General features: G+C 35.3%; 1 gene segment (V, D, J or C); it reads left to right on the forward strand.

The window, feature by feature from the left end:
- The first annotated feature begins 7,501 nt into the window (after window positions 1-7,501).
- Window positions 7,502-8,132, forward strand: LOC133067087 (T cell receptor delta variable 1-like). The segment is given in 2 exon segments: window positions 7,502-7,589; window positions 7,810-8,132. Coding segments are annotated over 2 exon segments (372 nt in total).
- Window positions 8,133-8,600: the final 468 nt, after the last annotated feature.

The raw sequence follows: 8,600 nt of genomic DNA on the forward strand, positions 1-8,600 counted from the left end.
TCCCAGCCTGGAGACTCAGCCACCTACATCTTTGCAGCAAGTGCCCGGTGCTCCCCAGGCACCTGCAGCCAGTACCCAAACCTGCAGCTGAGCTGCAGCCACACCCTGCTGTGTAGATGAAATACACATGCACACATGCACAAAATCTGTTTGGACATAAAAATCTTAATGTATTTAAGAAAACTGAAATTATATAGAATTTATTCTTCAACCAAAATGGAAAAGATACAGAATATCTAGTAGAAAGAGATGTCTGTAGAACCTCTCAAATATTTGGAATATATGCACTAACTTAAAAATAAACATAGGTTAAAGAAACAATTACTCTGACTTTAGAAAATATTTGGAAAGTAAATATTGTGAGAGCACATTATATAAATATGTATGAGATGCAGCTAAAATAATACACAAAAGGAAATTTATGCTTTTAAATGCTTATTTAACTAAAGAAAAAAGATTGAAAAACTATCATCTAGGCTTTCAGTGAAAGATGATAGAAAAGCGAATTAAACCCAATATAAACTGAAAGAAGTAAATAATAAACTGTTGGATTGGTGAAATACAAAGAAAGCTATAGGGGTAGCCAGGAAATACAAAGTTAATTTTGCTAAAATGGTCAATAAGTTTGAAATATTTCTAAGTAGAATTATCAAGGGAAAAAAATAAAAAACACAAATTATAAATATAAGTAACTAAAAAGAAAGTTATTCTACAAGTTCTATAATGTTATAAGGGTAATAAAGGAATATAGTTAACAAGTTTAGGTCACTGAGTAAGTGTATAGAAGTAGATTTACACAAGTAAGGAAGATTTATTTTTTTGACAAAGTGCAAAGGCAATTCAATGGATGTAACACAGTCTTATGAGCAAATGATTTTGGGACAACTGGATATTCTTGGGAAATAATTAAAACTTGGCCTAAATATCACACTTTATACAAAAATTTGGGTACAGCCTCAAAATGAATCGTACATCCAAGTGTAAAATGTAAAATTACTCAATCTTTTAGGAAAAACATAAGAGAGTATCTTCATGACCTAGGGTTGAACAAAAGGAATTTTGACATGACACCAAAAGCACCATCCATAAACAAACTTAGATTTCATCAAAATTAAGAATTTGCTCTGTGAAAGACACTGTTTGCTCTGTGAAAGACACTGTTAAGAGAAGGAGAAAGATAAACCACAGAAATGACAGGAAATACATTTTCATCAAAAGATTGTGTTCAGAATACAATGAACTCTCTTGACTCAGCAGGAAGAAAACAGTCCAGGTGAAAACTGGACAATAGATTTACACAGACACTTCACCTGAGAGCTATGTGGTAAGGAAATAGCATATAAAAAGATGGTCAGGCTAAGTCGAATATCTCTCTTATTAAATGTCACATTGCACTGGAAAATATGTGGGTTATTTTCAAGTGTCTTTTGATAATGATTTCTAGCATAATTCCACAGTGATTAGAAAATAGACTGTGGGATTTCAATATCTTTAGACCATGAAATTTTGCACCTTGTTTTATGTCCCTGGATATGTACCAGTGTCTCCTAGTTTATAGTCTATGGGACCTTGAATAGAATTTGCATCCTACTCTTGTGTGAAAATTGCATAAATCTTAATTAAGTTGATTCATAGTGCTTTTCAGGTCTACTGTACCCTCCTACTTTTCTGTATATCCATTCTATTAATTTTTGAGAGTTTGCCATTGAAACTCCAACCAAAAATTTTAATTTATTTACTTAAAAAATAGTTGTAATATGTAGTGGAACTGTAGTTTGTGCTTTGTTTTCTAAGTCTAATGTATACTTTCATCATTTAAAAAATAAAGAGAAAAAAATGGTCAACATTATTAGTCATTAGGGAAATGCAAATTAAGGCACAAAGAGATACTACTTCACATCTACCATAAGGACTAAAATTTAAAATACTGGCAATATCGAGTTCTGGCAAAGATGCAGAGAAATTGGAGCACTCATACATTGCTGGTGGGTGAATGGTCCAGTCATTCTGGAAAAAAGTTCAGCCGTTCCACATAAACTTAAATATTCACTTACCTTACAACTCTGCAATCACACTCCTGAGTATTTATGCTTGAGAAATAAAAAAATTTATCTTTATACAAAAATCTGTACATTAATATTCATAGCAGCTATATTTGTGATGACCAAAAGCTGGAAACTAGTCAAGTATTCTTCCTTGGGTGAATAGATAAATAAATTCCCTGTAATACCTCTGTACAATGACATATTATTTATAGATATTTTTCATCTTGTAATAGAGTTGTGTCTCAATAAACCATTTTCAGTTGAAAATAACAAAAATGCATTTAGTATACCTAATCCAGCCTACATTAAAGGTGCTCAACACTTACTTGAGCCTACTTACTTTTTTTTTTTTTTACTTTAGCCTACTTACTTTTTCTTTAGGTGGGAGAAATCATCTAATGCAAAGTCTATTTTATACTAACATGTTGAAAATCTCATGTAATTTATTGAGTACTGTACTGAAAGTGGAAAATAGAATAGTTGTATGATTACAGAATGAAGGTAAGTGTGTCAGTTTTTTACCCTCATGATCTCAGGGTTGGCCAGGAGCTCAGCTTACTGCTGCTGCCCAGATCACCAAAGAATATATAGCAAATGTTACTAGCAAGGGCAAAGATCAAAGTTAAAATTTCAAAGTGTGGTTTCTACTGAATGTGCATCATTTTCTTACCACTGTAAAGTCAAAAATCCAAAGTCAAGACATCATAAGTTGGTGACAGTCTGTAGTGATTAAAAGAAACAGACTATTGATATATGCAATAGCTTAGATGGGGCTTCCGAGGTGGCTCAGTGGTAAGAATCTGCCTGCAATGCAGGAGGCAGGGGTTTGATCCCTGGGTGGGGAAGATCCCCTGGAGAAGGAAATGGCAACCTGCTCCAGTATTCTTCCCTGGAAAATTCCAAGGACAGAGGAGCCTTGAAGTCTACAGTTAGTGAGGTTGCAAAAGAGTGGGACATGACTTAGCAACTATAAAACAATAGCCTAAATGGCTCTCAGGATGTTATGCTGAATGAAGAAATAGTCAATCTCAGAGGCTATTTGGTGTATGATTACACTTATTGGATTATTATGATTGTATATATACTGTGATTCTACTTAAACAACATTCTCAAAGAACAAAATTAGAGATGAAAAAGAGATCAGTAGTCAGGGTTAGAAAGAGCTGCAGGGATGGGAGGAGTGTGCAGAGGGGATTTCTTTAAGAGACAAAACAATTTTGTGTCATGATTTTAGTGGTGGTACAAGAACCAATACATGTGATAAAACTTCATGGACTGATGCATCGAAACCAAAGAATGCATGTAAAAACTGATGTATAAGGTTATGGTATTTTGATAAAATTTCATCAATACCAATTTCTTGATATATGTAATTATTATATTAGTATATATTTATATTTTATTATATCATGCTGCTTTGGAAGCTGCTTAGGTACAAATAATTTCAAGCCCAGGCATTTGTTGCCTGTCAGCACTCAGAAGTGAAATGAGAAAGAAGAGTAGATGTTTCAGATAAATACAAACTATCCTCCCTGCTTCAGTATTCATGAGTTATTTTGATCTTAAATTCCATGAAATGGCACGATTTTAGACCTTGTCTGTATTCTCTTTTCTACTTGTTTATTTGCCTTTGGTTCTTTTATATTAATTCATCTATTACAGCAATGAAAGCAAATGGAAGATTGACAGCTACATTCCACATGAACCTGAAACAGTGTGGAGAACTTCAGTCACCAGCTTCTCTGGTGTTGACAGGTACTAAGTGTCTACAGTCTGTAAATATTAAGTTTTGTAGGAGTGCATTATAGCATTACACCAGAGAAAGACCTGGCATGTTTATCTTTATTTTACAAAGAGAAATAATAATGAGCAACTGACAAATGAGACTGAACACTCTGGACCAATGAGACAGAAAATGTGACATGAGAATGACTCTAGGACAGATGATCTAATAAGTACAATTCTACATTTAGAGGTAACAGGATTGAATAGCCTGATTGCACTCAAAGTTTAATACATAAGATTCAATATAAAATTTAAAAAGAATAATATTTTATTCCAATTATAATTTCATTTAAATATACACCACTGAATAGACTCTGAAATTCAGATGGGCTGATTTTTTAAAGTCATTTTATGTTAAAGTGATTTTATTTATTGAAAAATCAAAGTGGAGCCCTGGAACACAGTAAAAAAAAAAAAAAAAAAAAGACAGAGGTACATTAATTATTTTGTATAAGATTGCTATTCACTCAGAAGTCCTAAGATCTGTGAATGTTTTAAAATAGTCACTAGATTCTGGACAGAGAAAAGTAAGTATAGGCTAAATGAATGACAAATCAGTAGATTACAAGAATATCTCTTAGGCTAGACTAAATTATATCTTAAAGAGGATGACAAAATTATTTTACTGAATCAATGTATGTCAACTTTGGCTTCACAGCTGAATTCTACTAAAAATTTAAAGAGCTAACACCTATGCTACTCAAACTCTTTCAGAAATTTGCAGAGGAAGGTAAACTTCCAAACTCATTCCTTAAGGCCACCATCACCCTAATACCAAAACCAGACAAAGATGACACAAAAAAAGAAAACTACAGGCCAATATCACTGATAAACATAGATGCAAAATTCCCTAAGAAAATTCTAGCAAACAGAATCCAATAACATATTAAACAGATCATGCATCATGACCAACTGGGTTTTATCCCAGGGATGCAAGGATTCTTTAATATCCACAAATCAATCAATGTGATACACCACATTAACAAATTAAAAGATAAAAGCCACATGATTATCTCAATAGATGCAGAGAAAGCCTTTTAAAAATTCAACACCCATTTATGATAAAAAAAAAAAAACCCTCCAGAAAGCAGGAATAGAAGGAACATACCTCAACATAATAAAAGCCATATATGACAAACCCTCAGCAAACATTATCCTCAATGGTAAAAAATTGAAAGCATTTCCCCTAAAGTCAGGAGCAAGACAAGGGTGCACACTCTCACCACTACTATTCAACATAGTTTTGGAAGTTTTAGCCACAGCAATCAGAGAAGAAAAAGAAATAAAAGGAATCCAGATTGGAAAAGAAGAAGTAAAACTCTCACTGTTTCCAGATGACATGATCCTCTACATAGAAAACCTTAAAGAATCCACCAAAATTACTAGAGCTAATCAATGAATATAGTAAAGTGGCAGGATATAAAATTAACACACAGGAATCCCTGCATTCCTATACACTAACAATGAGAAAACAGAAAGAGAAATTAAGGAAACAATTCCATTCACCATTGCAATGAAAAGAATAAAATACTTAGGAATATATCTACATAAAGAAACAAAAGACCTATATATAGAAAACTATAAAACACTGATGAAAGAAATCAAAGATGACTCAGATAGATGGAGAAATAAACCATGTTCATGGGTCAGAAGAATCAATTTAGTGAACATGAGTGTACTACACAAAGCAATCTATAGATTCAAGGCACTCCCCATCAAGCTACCAATGGTATTTTTCAGAGAACTAGAACAAATAAGTTCACAATTTGTACAGAAATACAAAAAACCTCGAATAGCCAAAACAATCTTGAGAAAGAAGAATGGAACTGGAGGAATCAACCTGCCTGACTTCAGGCTATATTACAAAGCCACAGTCATCAAGACAGTATGGTACTGGCACAAAGACAGAAATATAGATCAATGGAACAAAATAGAAAGCCCAAAGATAAATCCACGTACCTATGGACACCTTATCTTTGACAAAGTAGGCAAGAATATACAATAGAGACAAGACAATTTCTGCAACAAGTGGTGCTGGGAAAACTGGTCAACCACTTGTAAAAGAATGAAACTAGAACACTTTCTAACACCATACACAAAAATAAACTCAAAATAGATTAAAGATCTAAATGTAAGACCAGAAGCTAAAAAACTTCCAGAGGAAAACATAGGCAAAACCCTCTCTGACATAAATCACAGCAGGATCCTCTATGACCCACCTCCCAGAGTAATGGAAATAAAGGCAAAAATAAACAAATGGGACCTAATTAAACTTAAAAGCTTTTGCACAATGAAGGAAACTATAAGCAAGGTGAAAAGACAGCCCTCAGATTGGGAGAAAATAATAGCAAATGAAGTAACTAACAAAGAATTAATCTAAAAAATATGCAAGCAGCTCCTGCAGCTCAACTCCAGAAAAATAAACAACCCAATCAAAAAATGGGCCAAAGAACTAAACAGACATTTCTCCACAGAAGACTTACAGATGGCTAACAAACACATGAAAAGATGATCAACATCACTCACTATCAGAAAAACGCAAATCAAAACCACAATGAGGTACCATCTCATGCTGGTCAGAATGGCTGCTATCCAAAAGTCTACAAGAAATAAATGCTGGAGAGGGTGTGGAGAAAAGGGAACCCTCTTACACTGTTGCAAACTAGTAAAGCCACGATGAAGAACAGTGTGGAGACTCCTTAAAAAACTAGAAATAGGACTGCCATATGACCCAATCCCACTGCTGGACATACACACTGAGGAAACCAGAATTGAAAGAGAAACATGTACTCCAATGTTCATCACAGAACTGTTTATAATAGCCAAGATATGGAAGCAACCTAGATGTCCATTGGCAGTCGAATGGATAAGAAAGCTGTGGTACATATACACGATGGAATATTACTCAGCCATTAAAAAGAATGCATTTGAATCAGTTCTAATGAGGTGGATGTAATTGGAGCCTATTATACACAGTGAAGTAAGTCAGAAAGAAAAACACCAGTGGAGTATACTAATGTATATATATGGAATTTAGAAAGATGGTAACGATGACCCTATGTGCGGGACACCAAAAGAAACACAGATGTATAGGACAATCTTTTGGACTTGTGGGAGAAGGTGATGGTGGGATGATTTGAGAGAATAGCATTGAAATATGTATATTACCATATGTGAAAGAGATCACCAGTCCAGATTCAAGGCATGAGACAGGGTGCTCAGGGCTGGTGCACTGGGATGACCCTGAGGGATCGGACGGGGAGGGAGGTGGGAGGGGAGTTCAGGATGGGGAACACATGTACACCTATGGCTGATTCATGTCAACATATGGCAAAAACCACTACAATATTGTAAAGTAATTAGCCTCCAATTAAAATAAATAAAAATTTTAAAATGTATGTCAACTTGTTTAATCTTCATTTTCCCTCAGTTCAAACCTTTAATATTAATTTCTTTCTTCATTCCCCTTTTCAGGATATGCCAAACATAATGACCAGGGAAAGAAAAGTGGACAAAGTAAAAGTGTGTGGTGAGCCAGACTTTATCTGTACACAGACCACGTGGTCGATGAACATAACACCCTACTTCCTGTTTGGGAGGAGTCACACAGGAACCATATACTATATATTTGTGCTGCCAGGAATTTAAAAACACTAAAATCTTAGCTTGAGGCAGAAGTAGACACACTTGTGCGGGGGACTTCATGCCTCATGCCGCTCTCCAGCCTGCTCTGGGTGTTCCTGTTCTTCACCTTCTCTGGTAGGGATGCTTCCAAACATGGGTGTGAGTGTTCAGGGTGAAAGGACTGCACACAGGCATGTGTTACTTCACAGGGACTTGGGGAAGAAAGGAGGTTGTAGAAAAGCAAACATCTTAGGATTTCAGTTTGGTTTGTAAACATTTGGGTCCAAAATTAGTCTAATTTCTACATTATTTTGTTCATTATTTCAGCTCTGTTTTCTTGTTTTTTTCCCCACAGGATCTGGTGTGTCCCAGAGTGTTACTCAAGACCAGCCAGACATACTCAGTGAAGTGGGGAAGACAGTCACCCTGAACTGTCAGTATGAGACAAGTTGGGACGTGTACAAGTACTACATTTTTTGGTATAAGCAGCTTCCCAGTGAACAGATGACTTATCTTATTCGTCAGTATTCAGATCATGGGAATGCAAGGCACGGCCGCTACTCTGTAAATTTCCAGAAAGCTCGTAATTCTATCAACCTCACCATTTCAGCCATAGAGCTGGAAGATTCTGCAAAGTACTTCTGTGCTCTCTTGGACTCACAGTGCTTGAAGAAATAGGAAAGGCTGAACAAAAACCCCAGAACTAAATAAACAAGAGACCCCCTGCTGCAGGACCCCAGCTGAAATGCACACCTGCAGACCCCAGACAAGAAATGGTAGTCCTGCGGTTTCTTCATCTGTAGTCTGAATCAGAGAATTAAATTCTAAATAAAAGCTTCTTTGATGTCATTTGGAAGCAGGTGTCCAGAGTGATTGTCGACTAATATGTTCTCTTGAATTCTTGGCTTTAAGTCAATCATACAGAAGATGTGCCAAGTTGTCTAAAGCTGTAAACTTCCTCCACAATAATTTAAAGTGACAGTTTCCCTAAAATATACTCACATCACAAATCTGGGTATAGTTATCGTGAATCATCATGAAAATCATTTCCTTAGTCCTTTCTTCTTAGACTTTTGTCATTTAAGGTACAATCAGAGAAGCAGAACCACTACTGGTGTTGAATAAGAAATTAGTTATAAAGATTAG

This window comes from Dama dama, chromosome 12 (assembly GCF_033118175.1).
Source record: "Dama dama isolate Ldn47 chromosome 12, ASM3311817v1, whole genome shotgun sequence".
In the NCBI taxonomy this organism is placed as follows: Eukaryota; Metazoa; Chordata; class Mammalia; order Artiodactyla; family Cervidae; genus Dama; species Dama dama.